Below are 22,009 nucleotides of genomic sequence, written 5' to 3' on the forward strand. Positions count from 1 at the left end.
ACTACACAATTCCTCAGCCTCTAGCTAGGCAGACATCTAAATCAGGTGTTTCTTGTTTGTGTGTGGATGCCTAGGAAAAAAGTGGAGGGGTATACAAGGAGTATTAGCAAAAGGAAGGCTGAGGAGGTGATGGGGGAATCATTTTTAGAATCTGTCACCTTCACAAGGGACCCTAAAGCCCCTGCATTTGCCCTGGAGAAGATCCCTTTCCTATTGGTGAGAATGAGGAGGGGCATGGTGCCACTGAATAGGGTCAAATTGATCCATTTCTAGGGAGTCACCTAGGAGGCCAATGGAGTGTCTGCAAAGGATGCACAAGGGGCCTCTCAGAATCAGGGAAAGCTGAGGTGTCACAGTCAACTGGGAATCCTGGTGTAGTGAAAATGAGATTTCTCAGGGTAGAACTATGACTAAAGGAACACAGCATGAAATTCACTCAAAGGGACATTTGCAAACTGCACAATTTCCCTGCCCAAGGGCCCTGAGCTGGGAGCATTTGTTCTCAGATTTCCACTGAGTAAGAAACTGCTGTCATTTTCCCTCCTCCATTCTCCGCTTTGCTTTGCCTCCACAGCATCTGCATCACGGAGAGCAGGCATGAACTTCACTCCTGGTGCCCACGTGTCTGCGTTCAGGGGCCTACCCTTTCTTCCAGCTGCCCCTGTGCCAACACACCAGCCATTCTGGGAGCTGCCCCCGGCACCAAGGGTGACTGCGCCTATCTCTCAGGGTAACCCTCTGGTGCTGTCCACTTACCCTGGACAATCATATGTGCCAGGGCTGTCCACCTTTGGAAAACATGGGCCACAACTGAGGCCAGTGGGGCCTCCTCATATTCAGAACATTATCCACACTCAGGCACCCCTCAACTGGAGGGCCCCAGGGGCCTTCTGTGGGGGTGTGGAGCATCCTGCTCCATTCCTCACAGCACCTTCTGCCCCGAGGACCACTGTACCTGCCTCAGACAGTGGAGGGATTCAAAACTATGGGATCCACTGGCACCTGGGCCTTCGCCCTCCAGCACCACGACCATTTGCCCAGATGGCCCCCATCATGTTTCCAATGAATGCGCGCCAATGGCCAGGTACAGTGTATGGGGAGGGCGCACTACCCACCTTCCCAGCTGCAGTGCCACCAGATGACACCAGCAGACCTCCCAGCGTGTATGAGAACTTCCGGCGCTGGCAGCGCTTCAAGACCCTGGTCCGCAGGCACCTTCCTCAGACTCCTGATGTGGAAGCACTTTCCTGCTTCCTCATGTGAGTGTTCTCCTCCGGCTCCCCCTTGAGCTCTGTCAGGAGGAAAAGCATGGGTTGGAAAGAGGAGGCTGGGATGTAGGGGAACTGCTCGAAAGGTCCTGAGGGTAAGGGGACCAGCTGAGACCCTTACATTCCCAGATGTATTCCCCTCACACCAGGGAATGAAACGTGCCTTATGTCAGGTGCCCATCACAGGCCTGTGAGTGCAGGCAATCTTTGTTTCCAATAATCATCAGCATCACATGGAGGACTCAAGGTCAGAGGAGGTTCCTGGGGGTAATGTGGGCCAGGAATCGAAGTTGGCTGTCTGACTCCATGCCTCCCCCAGTCATTTCACCTTCCACCATAGACCTGATTGTTCTCAGCACAAGGGACGTCCCAACCACAAGTGGGTTTAGTGGTGCTGGCCTCAACCCAGAAATCTATGGCTACCCATACACATTGTCCTGAACTCCTGATCAGGACCCTCTGGTGATGTCACACTCGAGGGGAAGCTGTCTTTGGATACTGCATGGGAATGTTCAACTTTGCCCCAGTTTGTAACTGCTCCTAGGCCATTCTGTGCACCGTCTTCAGTCAGCCTGGGACACCATACATGATGCTATGGAAAATTTGTGAAAAAACAAAAAGGCATTCCTTTCTCACAGTTCTTTAGTCAGGATTCCCAGGTAAAGGGTAACTGACCTAAAATCCCATGATTGCTCTCTCCTCTCCTTGCTTGAAAAGACAGCTGGCTCACCTGTGTCCTCACAGTGTCTCCTCCTTCTCCCAGAAGAACACTAATGCCCTCATGAAGCGCCACCCTCAGGATCTCATCTAACCTTCTAAGCACTAAACGCAGTCTCCAGACACCATTCCATTGGGGGTTAGGGCTTCAACGGGTGAATGTTGGGGGATAAAAACATTCATCACATGGTACACCTCAATGATATTTGAGGAATCCAATCACAATCATGCTGGTCAATGTAGCCCTTGGTGTTAAAGTTGTGTATAAGTATCCTGGAGTCCCAATGTCAATACTTGGAGTTGAACATCATGGGGCAAATATAACAAAGGTAGGAAATTATGTTGTTGGTCTACTGATAAAGAAGGGTGACCTTGTGGACACTGATCCTGATGAATTCCAGCCCAGTGCTTCGGTCTCTGTCCCGACGAGAGCCCACCATGACCATGGAAGAGGGCCTGAGGAAGGGTTTGAAGGAATGGCAGCGCACCAGCAACTTTGATCGGATGGTCTTCTTTGAGACTGCAGAAAAGTGAGCCAGTTTTCAAGGCCCAGAGCCTACTGATGGGGGATCATGGTTTGCACAGCAAGGTCTGGTACAGCCTGTCACCTACCTATGTTTGGGCTCCGAGGCATCTAGCTCTCCAAATAGTGGCTCCTTCTAGCTTGAGGCCTGGGCATTCTCTCAGCAACAATCCCAGAAACTCCAGGCTCCATATTCTTGATTCCAACTCTGCCTTGAGGTTCAGGGTCAGGATGGGGAGGAGGTACCAGCCCAGCCAGAGGGTCTGCTGCTGCTTTGCTGGCTCTGCAGAGGGCAAAAGTTGCACTAGATTCACTCGGGCCACCTGCCTGGGAACTGGTACCTCTTTATAGAGTGAGGTCCATTATAACTCATCAAAGTGGCCACTACTTCAACCTGATGTTCCAGAAGAGGGTGGTGGTGGGAAGTGCATTGTCAGGGCCAGCCACCACCTCAGGTGCCCCCAGGACATGTCTCTGGTCCTTACTTCCTTTGCTCCATATAATCCCAGCCTTTCTAACAAGGGAAGGGAAGAACCCACCCTCATTGGAAGAAACCCAATGTTCTCAGCTTAGCTTTCTCTTCCACATGACCCTGCCTGTAATTTGGTATCCCAGATGATCCTTTCAGGGCCCAAGGTCCCAGCCTCAGTACCCCTGAATTGGGTCAGGACCTCTGGTGTTCCCTGATATAAATCACATCCCTGACCATTTTCGACAACTAAACTGATCATGTGGTTCCTGGCAGAAACAGGAGAGAGCCAGAACAAGGATCAGCTAGGGGCCCTGCCTGGGTCCCTCAGATCTGATTCCCTTAAGGTGCTAGTTGATGTAGTGTTTCCCGAGAACTGTAGTTCTTCCTCTGTAGCAGCTCCCTCCTGTCACTGGCCGGACCTACTTCAGGAAGCAACTCCACATTCCTGCCACTAGCTCCTGACTGATAGCTTAGAATACTCCATAGCCTAGAATCCCACACCAGCACCTGCCTGGTATGGCTAACCTGATTCTCAGCTCAGCCTGTGCCTGCCTTACCCAAATCCCATCAAGGTTCATGGAGTTTGAGGCTGCAGAGGAGATGGAAGATCCAAGGATGCAGTTGTCAGGGGTCTTCCAGTGCCGACCTCCTCCTGCAACTCCGAGGCTGGAAATCCGAAGGCCTCCAGTCCCTGAGGCTGTCCAACAGCCAGGTAGGGTACCCACATTCACACAGTAGTCTATGATAGTGTCCAAACAGTGAAAAAGGCCAAGGCAAGTTGTTGTCCCAAATAAGAACTTTTCCTTCAGTATTGGAGATTCACTCTTACAAGAAAAAAAGCCCCTAACACCTGAGGTCCCTGCCACTCAGCTATGAACTGTGTATTGACTGGGCCAAGTACGGATCTCCTTTCTCTTTTTGTCTATCCAAAGAAACAACACGAGATCTGCCTGGGACTTGGGTCCTGGTAGGGTAGAGTGCATGCATTACCAGTCACTACAAATGTCCTCCCACTTGAATCTCCTAGATGTTGCATCTGGTGCACTATTATATCCCTCGGTTCCTGGGTCAGGTTGTCCTCATGCATGGCATACCAGGTTAAGTCCCCTGAACCCTGCCTACTACCAAGTATTTGGGATGAACATGGAATCCTCATTCACACACCACTCTGGTCCTCCCTGTCCTAGCGTGCACCTCCAGAAAGACCAACCCTAAGGTATGGTCCGCCCGCTCATTAGCAGCCAAACCCAAGGCACCAGAGACAAAGGTGCCTGAGACCAAAGCACGCAAGACCAAGGCACGCAAGAACAAGGTGGCCAAGACCAAAGGGCCAGAGAACAAGGCGCCCGAGGAGATCCCACCTGAAGCCATCCAAGAGTACATGGACATCATGGATGAGCTATTCGGGCCTACAAACTTTGCCACGTGGGAGCCCTCCTACTTGTCTACAGAAGAGCTTGGCGCAAACTTGGGAGAGGAAGGACTAGAGCAACAGCCAATACAGGATGATTTACACCCACATCCAAGTCTCCTGAGCTATGTTGATGAGAACTTTGTCAACAAGGTGAGCTGGGCCTACAATCTTGGTGTATAGAAAGTTTCGGCACTCATGGAATTCAGTTTCCTGGCTTAGAATCTCAGATTATTATTATTATTATTATGGTGTGTGTGTGTGTGTGTGTGTGTGTGTGTGTGTGTGTGTGTGTGTGAGTGAGAGAGAGAGAGAGAGAGAGAGAGAGAGAGAGAATGTGCATGCACACATGTGCACTCATACATGGGTGTAGCTGGTAGTTGGGATATAACAACCCCATGATGCAAATGAGCATGGGATTATTATTGCTTCCTCTTTCTCCTAGAAGTCCTCTTGACTTGGGGCCATTTCCTCCCAAGTTCACTCACACTCTCTTCCTTCTCATCCCAGGCAGAGAGTATAATTCATCCTCGCTTCCTGGAAGAAATACTTTCCAACAAGCCACATATAAATATCTTGGCTCTGACAAAAGAACTGGAGCAGCAGGAAAGACACACCACTGACCAGGTAGAAAGCAGAAGGAAGGTCTCCCAGTAGACCTGGGGTAGGTGGTACAGAAGAGAGGCAGGGACACCTGATAATAAAGTGCAGGGACGGCAGGAACAAGAGGGGTTGGGACGAAACAAAAGGTAGACAAGGAGAAAGGGGCACCAGGTAGAACAAAGGAGGTAGAGACACGAGGGTTTCCAGGGTTTCAGAACAGACACCAAGGCACAGAGCAATACCTGGCAGACTAGGAGACAAAGGGACACAAGTATACAGGAAAGGGAATTACCACAGGTGGAGAGGGGAGCAAGGGATAGCAGGTAGATGAAGAAGGCACAGGACCTTACTCATGTGGCCCAGAGGATGTTATCATTATCCTGTCTGTGATGGCTCCCTGAGTGAGTCTGTTCCAGGACACATGATGTAGGATGGAAAAAAAAAAAAGGAAGGAGACATGAGAGCCATGGAAGGGTTCAGGATATCAAGCAGAAAGGAAGCCCAGGGGAGTGTCCAGCAGACACTCAGTGTGTTTTTATGAGACCAAGATGAGTAACAGATCCACTTCCCACTGAAATATGATTGTCCTAATCCCTGTGGCCCATTTCATGCATGAAGAAGAGTTGGCCAGTGCCCATATCCTCCTTCATCTTGTGAAGAAGCACCTTTGCAGGTGCCTCAGGGTCATGATATGTCCCAACAGGACACAAGAGCTTCTGAGGCAGCTGCCAAACAAGGTGCAGAGAAGCGGAAACATCACACTGATCAAGGGGCCAGCACGGAGGACTGGTCCACAGAGGTGGCTTCCCAGGTCGTGAAGAGGAGCAGGACCGCCGAGCCAGAGTTGCTGGGTTCAAAGGACACTGCTGTCCTCCAAGGCTGTCAAGGGTCTTCTTCATTGGGGACCATCCACTCCAACCATCCTCCCCCAAACGGCAGATCCTCCTCCTTAAACCTGGGGAACAAAAGTGTAGTGGGTCCCAGAAAAGCCACTTCTTCTGGGCGGCCACATAAGACAGCCAATGGCTGCAGTGTGGATGAGGACCTCCAAAGCCTGGATTTCCTCCTTAGCTCCCAGCACCGCCTGCTGCCCTGGGAACTGTCCCGGAGCCAGGCCCTTCCAATAGAAACCCTGTGCTCAGGAGATCAAGAAATCCAGGCCCCACCTCCCCAGAGAGGACTCCTCAGCTCCCACCCTCCTCCAGGTGCCATGTCCATGAAGAGTGCTCTCACTGGACGCACATGCTTCATGAAAAACACGCCCTGCACTGGGCCTCCCCTCCAGGTCACTGGAGGGCAAGATGTGGATCTGGAGCTGGCTCAAACCTCACAGCCTCAGAAGAGGAAGTGCACATCATCAGGCAACCAAAAGAAGAAGAGGCCCTGAGGACAGTCGTGTTGACTGGTGGCCTCTGGGGTGGCTGCCCCTCAGGCAAGATCTCACCTGGCTTCATTCTGTGTTGGAAGGTCCAAAGGTTCTTCATCACATAGGACAGTTCCTGTGGGTTCTCAGAAAAATGTAGGGAGTGGGAGGGTATAGTAAATGTAGAAAGAGGGTAGGGGGAGGTACTGAGAGGGGAGGGTCACAATGTTCAATCCTGGGTGGGAAACTGTACCTTGTTTGACTGTCACTGGGAATAAAGGCAGTTTGGTAGGAAAAAAAAATCTCCAGCTTCTGCCATGTTTTCTGTGCACCTCCATGCAGTGAGAACTGAGAGGTGATAACTGGGGTTGCCAGGACCCAGGGTGCACAAGTGTCCATCTATTGGGTCTTGTTTCCAGATTTAGATGAGTCCTCCCCCTAATCCTGGGAGAAAACAGACAAGATTCCAAAACCCAACTCATCACCTCATGGAAAAGCCTCTCTTGGTTTAGGGGATCTTCTCTGTGTATCCCTCTATGATCTTTGCCTGTTAAACATCTCCCTTACCAATCATCTGAGGGCCTGCTATGAAGAGAAATCACAAAGAGGCAAAGCACATCTCCCTTGGTATTCACAGCTCTGAGGTCTGAGGACTAACTGGTGGCTCTCAGATCTTAGTGTGACTAGTTCTGAGATTGAATGTCAGGGACCCTCAGCTCCTAGTGATCGCAACTGCCATGTTGCCTTCTTGGGATCAGTAGCCAGCCTCTTCCATCAGTTCCCTGGAGATCATCTGACAACTGCACCTAGCAGTTCCTGCAGTTCTCCACTTATTTGATTTAAAAGGTGAACTCAGGCATGCACAGTGTCCTTCCAAGATACCCACAGTATTTCTGCTTAGGCATGGTTAGGGCACTCCACACTAAGGACCATTGAAGGGGGTCCCAAAGGGTTGAGTCCTGTTGAGCACTGCAAATTGGAGTCGTCTGGGGAGGACCTGCTATGGAAGCAAAACTCTCTGAGTGACTGTGAGGCATTTGTGGCAGCCATGGCCATCACAGACAGGGGCACAATTTTTTATCAATTTATTGAGAACATTGGGCCCTTCTGTCTCATTTAGATGGAGAGCTGCTTTTGAGCCTTCAAGCCCCTGTGCAATTAAGTAAATTCTAGAAATAACCCTGGAAACAATTTTTTCCTAGACAGCTTCTTTCTCCTCTCCTGAATGATGATGGACAATATTATTCAACTGATCCCCAGCATGGCTGTGGTCTCCCTGTGTAGGCTTCCTGTTGAGAAGACAAGGCCGACCTTTATACCTCTCCCCCCTACAGTTGCAGTTCTGACCGCAACTCACTGGGGACCCAGCAGGCTGCAAGTCCTGACTGCATCCCAAGACAGACCCACCCCCCACTCATGCAGTGCTCTGATCCTCCCATATGTAGTATTGGCCCCACCCCGACCCCAGCCTGACCAATACTGAGTGTGACTGGCCCAAATGTAATGTAATCAAGTTCTCCTACAAATCAATGAGGAAAAAAGAAGGCTGCATATCACATGGTTTGCCAATTAACAAAATGTGGAACTCTACCAAGGAGAATACTTAAATTGCAAGGAGGCCAAATTTTAGTGTCATTTGTGAGATAAAGAACTGGGGTGACTTCAGACATGCACAAAAGTGATTGGAAGTGAAGTTGTTTGTGGTCTGTCATGTGCAATCTAACTCCATGGTTCTCCATAGGACCCAGGTTCCATGCCTTCAGAATCAGGGTCACAAATTTTTATCAAGTACCTATTGACAACTTTGAGCCCTCCTGTCTCAGTTGGATAGAGACCTGCTTTTGAGCCTTCAGGCCCCTCTGACATTAATCAGGTTTCTAGAAGTAAGCCTGGAAATAGTGTTTCTGAAGACAGCTTCGTTCTCCTCTACTGAGTGATGCTGGACAGTGGGGATGGATGGAAAAGTGTGGCATGGAGAAAGGAGGCTGGGATGTAGGAAAACTAGAGGGAACATCCTGAGGGGGGAGGGATAAGCTGAGAGACCTATATTCCCAACCAAGTTCATCACACCAGGGGAGGAAATGGGCCTTATCTCAGGTGCCCATCACAATCCTGTGAGTGAAGCAATCTTGGTGCTCAATGAGCATCACCATCACTCAGGGGATATAAGGTCACAGGAGATTCCTGGAAGTAATGTGAGCCAGGATGGAGAGTTGGTTCTCTGACTCCACATGATTGTCCCTCACTTAGTATTTTCACCTTCTAGCATAGATCTGATTGTTCATGGCAGGCAACATCACAACTAGTGTTGGAGATGCGGGGGGGAGGCACCAGTATAGATCTCTCTGGACACCCAACCACATTTTTCCGAGGAATTCCTGCTTAGGATATTGAGGTGCTGCAGAATTCATGAGTGAGTACTCATTCCATTTGGATCCTCCGTGGAGATGTACATCATTGTCTCAGGCTTTAACCCTGCTCCCAGGGCACTCTGTACTCTGTCTCACTCAAATAAGGCTGCCATATGTACTGCTACAGAATGGGAAGCTGAAACCACAGGCATTCATCTCTCACAGTTCTGAATTTGGGAAACCCCAGAAAGATGGTGCGAGATTTAATGTCCAGTGAGGTTTTTCCCTCCAGGCTTGAGAAAATGGCTACCTTGCCTGTGACCTCCTATGGCTAAGAGAGCTTTAGCATCCCTTCCTTTTTCTACAAGGGCACTAGTACTATCATGGGAACTCTACCCTGATGACATCATTAAAATCTTAAGAGCCGCTGAAGCCACCATCTCATGGAGGTTAGGGCATTCACTCATGCATTCTGCAGGCCAAAGCATTCAGGTCACAATACACAAAAACATCAAGAACTCAAGAGAAATCAGATTCCAGTATAGTACTTGATGTTCTCTCTAGTATATAGAGCATGTCCTGGATGCAGGGAGCCCACATGGGGTGGTCAGAGTGATTGGACAGAAGAGGCAAAGGCAAGGCCTGTGTTGGGTCAGGTCAACTTGCAATGAAGTGTGGGTTGTGGATTGTGACTGATCCTGATGAACCCAGGCCAGTGCTTTGGCCCCTATCTGGACTGGAGCCTACCATGAATCTGGAGGAGGGATTGTGGAGGGGTCTTCAGGAATGGCAATGCATACCTTTGATCAGATGATCTATGAGATGGCAGAAAAGTGTGTCAGGTATCTGGGGCTAGGCCTAAGTGCTCGGGAACATGGGTTGAACAGCTGGCTCTGTTGGAGCTTGTCACCCAGCCAGGAAGGGCATCTGCTACCACAGAGAAAACCACTGAACACTTACATCTCCAAGCATTACTTCCCTCTACCTGGAATGCTGGACACTCTCTAATAGTCCCAGAAGCTCCGACCTCAACGTTCTTAGTTCCACCACTGCCTAGAGGTTCAGGGTTAGGGTGTAGGGCAGTAACCAGCCAAGCTCAGGGGGTGTCCACCATCAGTGAGGTCTGTTCACAGGGTACAAGTTTCACTACCTTGGGGTTGGCCAACCACCTGGAAAATAAACCATCTTCTAGCATATGGATCACCCCTGCTCATGAACAATGCCATAATAAACCCTGATGTTTCAGAAAGATTTAGAGTTCAAAAAACATGATCAGGGAACGCCAGTGTCTCAGATGCCCCAAGCACACACCTCTGGCCTCGTAATCCATGTAATTCTCGCCATTCAAACAAATGAAATACAGCCCTCTTTGGAAGGTGGGTTGGGGTGGGAACCCAGGTGTTCCACTACTTTCAGCACAGCTTGGACTTTCACATGACCTCTGCTGAGTCTTGTGTTCTTGGTATATAGTCCTAACCCCAACATTCCTAGAGAGAGAGTTGTCTTCCATAAATCATATCTTTGACCAGATGCTGAAGCTTGGCTTTTCTGTGTGGTTCAGGGCAGGGACATGAGAAGCCTGGAATAGGTGTGGGAGCATCGTAAAGGAATGTGCCTGGTTCACTAAGGACCACATGGTTCTCTTCAGGTGCTAAGTGATGTCAGGAGCACTCAGAATGGTTTCCGCATTGGGAAATAATCCCTCCTGGGACCAGCCCATCCCATGGTCTGAGCAGTACTCCCCATGCCTGCTACCAGATCCTCATTGCTATGAAGCTACAGCTTGAGTTTTCCAATAAGAAATTCTTTTCTTAAATAATTCTATGTCTTGCTTACCTTTCAGGTTTTTGGATTTTGAGGCTGAAGAGATAGAGGACTCAAAGCTTCAGTTGATGATAGATTCCAGTGTCAGACACATCCAATCCCATAGAGGCTCAATATTCCACATTCTCCAGTCTTTGAGACTGTGCAGCAAGAGAGAGCTAAACACATTCCCATAAAAATTGATGATTAAAAAACTGGTGATGATGGAGTGTGATAACACACATGTGAACACTTTTTCAGAATAGGGCACTTCTCTTGCCAGTGGAACAGCCCCTGAGCATTTGGGATTCCAGATGCCCTTGGATTTGAAGTTTATAAAGCCTAGTCCAAGGTGCTACCTTCTCTCCCCCTGCCTATGTAAAGAGTCAACACACCATCTGCCTAGGACACGAGGCCATGTGGCCCAAGTATATCGAATACGGGTGTCTCAAAATGTCCTCCCACGTGACATACATTGTCCCACAGGTGCAGAGTCTTCACTAATGGTTCCTGATGTCAGAATGTGCAGGGCCATTCTGGACCAGAGTAGATCCCTTAAACATTTTCTTTCACTGAATGGCTGGAGCACAGCTAGAAAAACCATGTATGCATCACCCTCTTACCCTCTGTCCTAGTGTAAACCTCGAGAAAGACTGGCCCTGAGGCTCACCCACCAGAAGTTTAATAGTGCAGGTATCCAGAGACCAAAGTGCCTGACGAGATCACACTTGAAGTCATAACTGTATAGATGGACATCATGAACATCTGGTGGGGTTTCCCAACTTCAACATGTGGGTAGGCCCACATTTGGCCATAGCGAAGTCCATGGGAAACTTGGAAGAGAATGAAATGGAGTGACATCTAAAAGGGGACAACTTGTAACAAGATCTAAATTTCCTGCCCTAGACTGATGAGCTGTACTCCAAGAGGACTTTTTCACCAAGGTGGGCTGGGTTGGGAATCCAGCTGTGTACAAGACTTTGAGAATGTCAACCTAGACTCATGGAATTATCTTTTATTCTTTACATTCTCAGCACTGTTTGTCTGTTGGGTGGGGTAGCTCATGGTCTTGATTTAACAACTCCATGGTGTGAACCAGAAGACACCATCCATGCTTCCTACAAGTCCCAGAGGTGTCTTGGGCTTGGGGACACTTCCTACCAAGGCCACACACAATTTTTTTCTTCTCCTCCAGGTGCAGGCTCCATTTTCCACACCCCCATTTCTTGGAACTATTGCTTTTCATAGGACTACACATGGCTATCTTGACCCTAACCAAAGAGCTGGACCAGGAGGAAGGACTCACCCAGCAGAATGGCCATCAGAACTTCAGTCTGACACCAAGACAGGTGATACCTCCCATTCATTTTTACACATCCCCCAAGTCCCTCTGTCTACCCTCATACCCAATACAGACTGAGCATGGGCCATTTCTGTTCTGTAGCTGGTGAAAATGCAACTATTGCCCTCAAAGTAGAAATTATCAGTGGAGCTGCCCCAAAGTTTTGTTATACCCCGACTAAAGTGCTTCTAAATCAGCTGCCAGCCAAGGTATAGAGGGACATAGTGACAGCACTGGACATGAGTCCTATATGGAGATCTGGCCCACCAGGGGTCACCTCATAGAAAATTAAGAGATTCAGGGTCACATAACCCTAGGTCCTATAATGAAAGCTCACTGGTATCTTCCTGCACTGTTGCGAGTCTTCCTCAATGGTTCCCATCCAGGCCTCAACTCTTCCCTGGACCACAGAATCTCTTCTCTAAGCCTGGGCCACAGAAGGGCAGTGGGTCCCAGCAGGACTTCTCCTACCGGAGCCACATGAGAAAGCAGAGGTGTTTAGTGAGGACAACCATGACCCTCCATACCCCAGACATCCTCCTGGCTTCCCAGCACCTTCTGCTGTGCTGCAACTGTCCCAGACCCAGGACTTCACAAAGGCCCCTTCATCCCTGGAGGCTGAGCACTACAGGCTCCTCAGCCCCAAAGAAGAGTCCTCATCCCTATCCCCCTCCTGATGCCAATCTATGAAGTGAGCTATAGCTTGACACTCAATGCATGCAGGAAAGACACTCTACTCTGGGTCTCATCTCCAGGTCTCTGGAAAGAAACATCTGGCTCTGGGGATGATTCCTATTGCCCAGAATCTGAGAGGAAGTGTCAGTCATCAGACCCCAGAGGAAGAAGAAGAGACATTGAAGACAGTAGCATAGGTATCTGGTGAGCCAACCTCTCAGGCAGGGTCTTGGTGAGATCTCCCCTTCAGTACATCCTGCAACACAAGGGGCAAAGATCCTTGTCATTCAGAGCTGATCCTGCTAGTCCTCAGGAAAGGGAGGGCAAGGCCAGGGCACTGGGAATATAGGAGGAAGGCCAAAGGTGGGAACTGGCATGGGAGAAGGACAGAGGTGCATACCTGGGGCAAAGCTGTACATGGTGGGAGTTCACTGTCAAGAGTGAAGAAAAAGCACTTAGTAGAGAAATGTTCTCATGGCTGCTGCCTTCTGCTGTGGTGTCTGTGCTACTCTGTGGGGTGAGGACTGAAAGGAGGAGGTATCTGCAGATTCCATCCCTCAGGGTGCACAGATGCAGGGCCAAGCCCTTGCCTCCATATTTAGCCTGCACCTTCCACTGATGCTGGAAGAAAAAACAGACCAAAAGCTTAACAGAAACCCAGTCATTATGTTGTTTACATAGCCTCAGTTAATTTAAGGGGCCTTCTCTGTACATCCCTGCATGAACTCTGTCCCATAACCATCTCTGTTACCAACAGGCTGAGGGTTCAAACATCCATCTGGAGAGCAACCACAAATAGGAAAAGTGCACCTCCCTTAATATTATCAGTTCTGACATTCCAGGGACAACATATCTCAGATCTTAGCATTCACAGCCCTAAGAGTGAATGACAGTGACCCTCAGTGTCCAGTGGTAACAGCTCTGCAACTGTGTTCCTGACAGGAGGAGACAGTGGCTACTGAGAGTTCCCAGGAACTCTTTCAACAGCCAGACCTAGTAGCTCTTAGCAGCTCTCCATTGCTCTCTGTCATTCTCTTTCATAACTGCCCTCAGGGTGACCTTCCAGGTCTGCTTTCAGTGCCAGCAGCCTTTCCTGTAACCAGTTCTTAGTAAAATCAGCTCTACCTACTCTACTTGAGATAAAAGGCATGCATAGGTTGAATATAACCATGTACTTGAGGCCTCACTAGGAGTTATGCTGCACCACAAGGGTAAGTGATACAGGCACTTTTTGCATAAGGAGATTGGGAAGGAAGCTCATTTACTTAAAAAGAAATACAAAGGTGGGCTCAAGCACACACAGTATCCTTCCAGGAAACCATGGGACTTCCCTGAGGTTTGGGTAGGAAGAGGCTCCTCATACAGCAGAGGCAAAACAGCTAACGAGATTCCAAATGGTGGTATCATTGAAAGAGAATGAAGGATGGAGTCATCTCAAATATACTTTGACCAAATATAATTCTAGGTCACAGTGACATAATTAGGTCAGCCATGAATGTCAAAGACAGGGAAACCACTTTTTTCTTTCCTTTTTGTATTTTTGGCGGTGCAGGTTACTGAACTCTGGACCTCACACCAGCTAGGCAAGTATTTTATCACTGTGCCACAACCCAAGTCCCCAAAGATTTCTTTAAATGCCTCTGGGAAAGTGTTGGCCCTTTCTCTTCTGTCTCATGTAAGAGAGATGTTTGGAGCCTTCAGTCTTTTAAACCATCATAGAATTTTCTACAATTGGCAATGGGGATGGCATTTTACTTAGATACCTCTTTTCTGATCCTGTGGAAGAGGCTAGATATCCAGGCTGAACAAATATTCAGCATGACAAAGGGCTTCCTGCAATGGTGGACAAGGCTTCAATTTTAGACTTAAAAGTCTAAAATTTTAGACTTAAAAGATGCATTTTCCTGTATACCAGTACATGCATATCCTTAAAACCTGAGTGTTTTGAGGGTCCCTCTGATAAGTCCATCTAATTGACCTTGACTCTTCTACCCCTGCCTCAGGAAGACCTGAGCCTGGCAGGCCAAAACCAAAGTGAGCTGAGGCAAGCCGATCTGCTATCCTTCTGCAACAAATCCTGCCCACAGTGGGGATGCCCACTGCACAACTTTTCCAAACCCCAATTAGCATAAACTTAGACCAATAGTATTGGTTCTCCTTCCATTTAATAAAGACAATAAATAATATTTTTACTCAGGAAAAAAGTGAAGTTGAACCAATGGAATTCCCAAGTGCAAAACACTTTCTGACTAGCCACATGCACTTTTTAGAGTATTTATTTTTCAATTACACATGGACACAATGTCTTCATTTTATTTTCATGTGGTACTGAGGATCAAACCCAGTGCCTCATGCATGCTAGGTGAGTGCTATACACACCTCTGAGCTGAAACTTCAACTCACAACCCTGCATTTCCATGAATTCTAAAGAAAACGTGCAGTGTGGGGAAGGTTGTCTAGTGTTGCATTTCACATGGTGTAATACGGAAGTGGCACATTAAGATATCATAAAACAGTGCATAAATACTTTTCTCTCTTTACTGAATTCAAGAGGTTTAAAGATGTATGAAGTTTTGAAGCATTTTGGTGATGGCTTTCCATGATAGAGAGTTGCTGGCTCAGGGTGCCAGGGACATATGGGGAGTGCTGCTAATGCTACAATCTGAGAGCCCCTGGCACTCCAACCGCAGAACTGCTAATACTAAGGGAGCTAGTTGTACTCTGCCTGTTTGTGATTGCATCTAAATTAACCCAAAGAAGCCTAAGATGTTTGAGAACCTCTTCTCTCCTGATGCTAATTCTGAATTTCCTTCCTGCCCCATACATACCAGGATATGTAGGTTTTAATGCTTAGTGGGTGAGCAACATGCAGAAAGGGCACTAAGAGAGCAACTTCCTCTGTAAGCAGCCCAAACAAGTGTTCATGCAGGTTTACTCATCTGAGAGTTCTTCAGTTCTTCCAAATAATATCCCCTCTGCACATCACCACATGAGCCTACATCTACCTGGAGAAGGCCACATTTTCTTGCAGCAGTGCACTTTGTGCTTACTTCTGAATCTAGGCCTCAGGGCCCTCTTCTGTATATTGACAATTCTTCCTTATTTACTTTCCCTTGTTCCTTGAAACAAAGCTCTATTACATCTTGTGGTTTTCATTTACACTTTCAGTGTTATCTGTACTTCACATATGATACCACACATACATATATACATATGAATGTATAGATTCACATGTCTACTTATACACATATATGCGTTTTAATTCACATGACAAGGGTAAATATTGTTTACTGGATATATCATGAATGGTATGCTCAATAGAATAGTTGCTTTCTTAGGTGGAATTTATTTCTGGTTACCATGGGCATGCCATGGAATCAGGGAGAGTAATTAAGGAATAACTGTAGGAATTAAGAAAACTGTTTCTGAGAACATATTTATCAAAATAGTGCCCAGTCTGGGTTCAAATATCTTTGAGACTTAAAACAACCCTTGTATTCCCAATTGTCTAGATGCAAGACTCTGGATGAGAAACCTAAAGATAAGGGCATATTGGTCAATGTCTAGTTAGGAAAAGACCAAGGGGCTGAGGTTGTAGCTCAGTGCCAGGGTGCTTATCTAGGATGTGTGAGGCCCTGGGTTTGAACCTTAAGAGTAAATCAAACAAACAAATAAATCATGTTCATCGGCATCCACAGAAAAGAAAAAAACTTAAAAAAAGAAAAATCCAAGATGACAACAGAAAGTTTTCTCAGAGAAAAGACCCAGGAGCTCTACAAAAAATTGAGTAAACAATAATGTGAAAGAACTCTTGTCAAATTGAGTAATAAACTCCAATCCATAAAGATAACATTAAATTATCTGCCCTGCAATATCTAAGAAGTGTTATAGAGCAGGCATTTTGACCTTTAATCTACCTCATTACATTATCATCTTTCTGTGGCTTTGAAAGCATATGTAAGGTAAACCAATTACAAGGAAGAAAATTTTATTTTGACTGAACATTTCAGAGATTTCTTTCTATGTATACTTTGTCAGCTTCTTGGTTCTGGAGACTCCATGGAGGTAGAACATCATGGCAGAGATCACACATTGGAGTAATGCTGCTCACCTCATGGCAGCTGAAAAGTAGACAGCATGAGGCCAGGGTCCCAATATCCCCCTCAAGGGCATGTCCACAATCATGCAACCTCCTTCCAGTAGGACCCACCGCCTACTGTTTCATCACCTCTCAATATTGCCAGAGGCTGATGAGGAAATATTTATAGACCCTTCGTGGATATTTAAGATCCAAATCACAACACATACCTCATTCTATACTTCCTACAGCAGGCTGCATATGCCTAACACTGTATGCTGGTATTTGGAATTCACAGCTGTGACTTAAGCAAGGTCAAACTGGGTCTCACATGTGGACTGGTGAGAATCATACAGAGATATGGGATTCTGACTACATTCTGGCAGTGAATGAACACTTTGGTTGTTATCTCTTTGGGAGGGGAAAGCACATTTCATGAGAGGGTGGAAGAGGAGCCAACTGCAAGTGGTAGTAGTTCAGTTTATCAGTCGGTTCTCTGCTTCTCAGGCACATATCATAACTGTCTTTCCTGAACTTCTCTGAAAATTGTTTCAGCCAAACTTAATTTTCTGCTTGTCCACCCTGGGACATGCTGGATTCTACAAGGAAGATTATTCAATGTTACTGTAATAGTTAACTCCATGTACTGATTTGGCTAGGCACAAATACCCAGCAGTTTGGGCCAAACACCAGTTAAATGTTACTGTGAAAGTTTTTGTTTGGGGCGTGGGGTGGGACTTCGTATATCCAGTCAGCGGACTTTGATTAAAACTGACTACCTTCCACTGTCGGAGGGTCTCATCTACTTAATACATATATGGCCCCCGGAAGCAGACCTCAATTGCCATGTCCCTTAAATACATCTACTAAGGGACACCTAAATATTTTCCTCTTCACAACTATTGCTACTACCACAACACAAACACACACACACACACACACACACACACACACACACACACACACACCTGAGGTGGGGTAGTTAATACAAACTCAATACACAAGGAACTCTCCATAGGTATCTCATCTTCATATACAAGCTCACACACTCCCAAATATGAAGAAATAACTCCCTGTCTTCCAAAATGCAGAAGCCTGCCATCTTCACACCACACAATGAATATATCCATCCTACTGCTCCACGAAATTAGTAACCGACCAGCTTTCACACACTCAAGTACATGTGCATGAGAAATGAAAATAAAATTTATTCAAAATCCCTTGTACCAAAACATGATGTCCAGAATGTACAAATATCCCTCCTCCATTTCCCAACTATAACAATCACATTGAAAGTGCAGAGAAAACTACCCAAATGCCTTCCTTAACATAGCCCATATGCAAACACATATATATCCAAACTCCCCAGGGTGTGTTCGTGGGAAAAATATATATATACAAGACCACCACAAGTAAAATATTACAAAAACCAGAGCTTAATTTCCCTTGATCTCCAATATCCACACAGAACAAGAAGATGACCATCACCACTTTGTCTGACCCACACTTCTGAACACATACCACATTCTTGTCAGGCAGTCGAGACAGAGCAAGATCCAAATTATGAATGCACATCAACACATTAGGGACCCCACCACCCCATCAAAGGAACAGCGAAAACAACCAGAGCCCTCTGAACTCCTACTAACCATCCAGGACCAGCGCAGCATCTCATTTTCTCACCCAAATATCCACCCCCGTGATCTCATGCCCATCAAAACGGAAGGAAAACTTCCTGGCACACAGAAATATCCACAGGGGCCCCCAACAGCCCACCAACGCATACGCGAGACCATATCATCAATTTCACTGCCGCAGTACACAAGCACCACAAATTAATAAGACAACATTACTCTCTTTATTGCACACGACTTGTGGTCACACGGTTCTCCCATCATCATTTAGGTGCTCTGTCCAGATGGGTCCACCAACAGCCCACCTACGATGGCCCGTCAATCACGGGGTGACCACAGCAGACTCAGCACACTTGGCTCAGTGTGTTCCCTTCTGCAAAGTTGCTAAGGACAGGGAAATGAGCGGCCTTCAGCTAACAACCCTGATGCCAGCTGACAGTGTCCCCAACATTCACAGGTTTCAGGCGGAACAAGAAGATGACAGTCACCACTCTGTCAGACACCTACAGGAGCCTTAGACCTGCTGACCAGGACCGCGCTTCTCAGGCACCAAACAGGTGCCCTGGAGCCGGGTTTCACACAGGCTGCAAGGGACATGGATGGAGGATGCGTCGACATGGGCGCCGCACTGGCCATCTCGCCCCTCACTGCCAGGCCTGCTGCGGGCCGCCTGCATCCCTGGGGAGGCAAGGCTGGGCCTGGGCTGTCTGGCGAGGCGCAGGGGCCAGAGGAACGGGCAGGGACACAGTGGGGACCGAAGAGGTTCGCGGGTCCAGTACCTAGAGGCTTATGGGACTGAGTCTGGACGCCGCCATGGGAGCCCAGCTGGCCGTTGGGAACCCGCTGTCTGTGCTCGCGCCCGTGCCGTTCCCTGCAGGAGCCCCCAATGGACGCTGGAGCCGTTGGATGGCAGCCTGTGAGCGCGCCCTTCCATCCAAGCATGTGCTCAGGCGCGAGGGATGCAGGAGGGACAGCGGTGACCCTGCAGGAGGAAGAAATGGGTCGGGAAGCTTGCAAGGTGTCTCCGGCAAGAAGGCTCCCCATAAAGAGCCTCTGGGCTGGTCCTTCTTTCAGTGGGAGCACCTGAAATGACAAAGTGATTTTCGCAGTTACAAACTGGTCATGCCTACAGTAGAGACCACCCTGCTGCAGTCCTTGGAAGCTAAGGAAGCTCTCTACCCTGTGCTCCTTCCCATGGCCAGTTTGCACAAATTGAATTTGACTAGTGTTATTATATGAGCACCTGTGGTCTAGCAGTTTGAAGCAGTGCAAACTGATTGCATGGGGTAAGGGCTGAAGCTCAGTGGCAAAGCACTGACCAAGCGTATACAAGGCCCTCAATTTGACCTTGGTTTAGCAAATAAAATTTGCTTTCAAAATCTGGTCTCCAGCATTCATTACAGTGTATGATTATTTTTTAAAAATTTTAAAAACCTGTGGAATGAGAACATAGTTTTTCTGCACTGCATATTTTATATCACTGCTTCAAAAGAAATGACAAGGGAAGAAAGAATGAAAGAAGCTTCTTTTTAGTGCCTGAATATCATGGTTTGCCCCCTCCTGCCATTTATTGAAAAGACTTATAGTAAGGTGTTAATATTTCATGAACACCAAACTGTGTGTTTTGCAAGCCAGGGATGGGATAAAAAAAAATCATCACCAACAAAAACAACCAGGAAAAAAACACTTTATACATAAAACACAATCCATACCCCACAGATTTTTAGAGTATTGACTGTTCATACCGGTGACTTTGTGGCTCACTGGTCCTGCCCATCATTGGAAGCAAAGACAATTTGGTTGTTGAAAGACAGGGCCACCTGTCACACCCCTCTCCTGTGGATTTTAGAAACTACTTCAAAATGTCCCAGAGGCACACACCACTTGTGTCACCCCTGAATTGCCTGAAGGGAACTCAAGGTTCTTCTATACCTATTAGAGCTCTTCATGGAATGTCTGCCCAGCCCCCCCTCCACCCAGGCCAGCTGTCCTTGGCCCCTCCCCCCCCTGCAGAATGTCTGGATCCAACATTCCACTGTGGTTTACATTTAAACTTTGGCCAGCTTGGCTCAGTTGGACCCTGAGCATCCGTTACAGACAGGTCACTCTCTGGGTCCTGTACTGACGTTTCCCACTGTGGAGACTGTGAGACACTGTGTCAGGTGTCCTGCCTGAACTTCAGAAGGAGGTGAGCCTGGACAGTCAGGGGTCTGTTATCTGAGGGCCAGTCACCCCCCAAACCCTTGGGAGTTAGGATGGAGCACTTACCCTGTGGTCAACTGATTGAATAGAAGGAAGGGAAGGAAAGAGCCTTAGACAGTACACTTGACATGGCCCAGGAAGCCCCGGGAAGACTGATACTGCTCATGGGGAGGAGGGCTCCTAAGACCCAGGTCCAAACTAATCCGGGGAAGTACACTGGGTCAGCAGAAAGGAGAGAGGCCACGGGATTGATTCCTTGTAGAATGGACCCAGGTCACTGCATGGTTTTTTAGGCAGTCACAGATGGTGTCACAGTGAGGGCTTCCTGGAGTCAAGATGCTGAGCCCTGTGTCCATTCTTCAGACACATGGAAGCTGCCTGGGATATCATTCTGAGGGGACTGACTGAGAGTCTCAGATCCTAAGTGGGCAGGGGTAAGAAGTGTTCTTAAGTAGAAAAGTGCCCAATGGGGATCTCAATGACCACAGATGCCGTGCGATATAGTCTCTGTGGGTGAGGCTGCAGGGCACTCCAACTGCCATAGCCCAGGGTCCCTCACAAACTTCCTGCCCAGGAAAACTTCTCCTTCCATTCAGACAGCAGGTGTCATTGATTCCAGAAGGGCAAGGAACCCAGGAAACCTTAGCCAACATAGATTTGGGCCTCTGGGGGATCTTCTGAATCGTTATCACTTTCACACTCTCTGTGTGTAGCCTCAGCTCATTGTTTTCAAGTCAACACAGAAGACTTTGGCTTACCTTCATGGTTTGGTTGGTACTCCATGATAAGGGAGCACATGTGGGGTGCTCTTCATTTTCCAGGATCAGGTTTGAAGATGACTGGGTTCTTTTGAAGATAGGAAGGAGTATAGCACACAGTTAGGAAGGGGCTCTACTCATATTGTCATTGGAACTTAGGCAGCTGTCCTGATTAATACATGCAAGTGTTGAAGTGTGGTACACCTCCCATTCTTTGACCTCACTCTGCATAATGTCCTGGTGAACAGGAATGTGCTCCCAACAACCTTGCTGCAGGTAGCAGCTGGTGCAGGCCTGAGTCTCTGTGACACTTCCCTTCCCATTATTAGGAGTGCAAAGGAAAAGGACATCAGAACGGCTCTAATTCCCAGGCCCAATAAAAAAATGACCAGTGTCTGTGAAAACCTCTGGAAAACCCCAATCCTCACCATCCCATCAACTTCATAAACCTCAGTAACCTTTGTTAGTCAGCCCAGGAGAGGATCTGTGGGACTCAGTGTCTATCACATAGACCTCTTCCCTGGGAAAGGAGCTCCCTGCATTATGGCAGGAACCAGTGAGCACTAGGATCACAGATGGCCAGGCTCTGTCCCCCATTAGTGTTTGGTGTGGGAAGTGCTGGGAGAAGCACCCACATGCTGGGCAGGATGTGCTCCTGGGTGAACTACACAATTCCTCAGCCTCTAGCTAGGCAGACATCTAAATCAGGTGTTTCTTGTTTGTGTGTGGATGCCTAGGAAAAAAGTGGAGGGGTATACAAGGAGTATTAGCAAAAGGAAGGCTGAGGAGGTGATGGGGGAATCATTTTT

At 47.8% G+C, this 22,009-nt stretch overlaps 1 protein-coding gene and 2 long non-coding RNA genes across 3 annotated transcripts; 2 read left to right on the forward strand and 1 right to left on the reverse strand.

Annotated features, from left to right (window-relative positions):
* Positions 1–597: 597 nt before the first annotated feature.
* On the forward strand, positions 598–6,381 carry LOC144369728 (NUT family member 2F-like). The gene is made up of 6 exons (XM_078029836.1): positions 598–1,259; positions 2,387–2,515; positions 3,553–3,692; positions 4,168–4,544; positions 4,902–5,018; positions 5,698–6,381. Exons 1-6 carry the CDS (start codon positions 598–600, stop codon positions 6,379–6,381), a joined length of 2,109 nt encoding a protein of 702 aa, XP_077885962.1.
* Positions 6,382–11,769: 5,388 nt separating this feature from the next.
* LOC144369954 (uncharacterized) lies at positions 11,770–19,619 on the forward strand. Its single transcript, XR_013429800.1, has 2 exons — positions 11,770–11,860; positions 18,512–19,619. It is a non-coding gene; the product is annotated as an uncharacterized LOC144369954 (long non-coding RNA).
* On the reverse strand, positions 11,825–19,125 carry LOC144369955 (uncharacterized). Its single transcript, XR_013429801.1, has 3 exons — positions 19,020–19,125; positions 12,929–13,149; positions 11,825–12,784 (listed from the first exon to the last, which is right to left on the reverse strand). It is a non-coding gene; the product is annotated as an uncharacterized LOC144369955 (long non-coding RNA).
* Positions 19,620–22,009: the final 2,390 nt, after the last annotated feature.

Source organism: Ictidomys tridecemlineatus, chromosome 13 (assembly GCF_052094955.1).
Source record: "Ictidomys tridecemlineatus isolate mIctTri1 chromosome 13, mIctTri1.hap1, whole genome shotgun sequence".
NCBI lineage: Eukaryota > Metazoa > Chordata > Mammalia > Rodentia > Sciuridae > Ictidomys > Ictidomys tridecemlineatus.

Bases quoted from the DNA above. Each gene is read 5' to 3' on its own strand.
- LOC144369728 (XM_078029836.1), top strand. From the start codon at position 598: ATGAACTTCACTCCTGGTGCCCACGTGTCTGCGTTCAGGGGCCTACCC. The intron at 4,545-4,901 runs GTGAGCTGGGCC...TTCTCATCCCAG, and splicing joins ATGAGAACTTTGTCAACAAG to GCAGAGAGTATAATTCATCC. The intron at 5,019-5,697 runs GTAGAAAGCAGA...ATGTCCCAACAG, and splicing joins AAAGACACACCACTGACCAG to GACACAAGAGCTTCTGAGGC.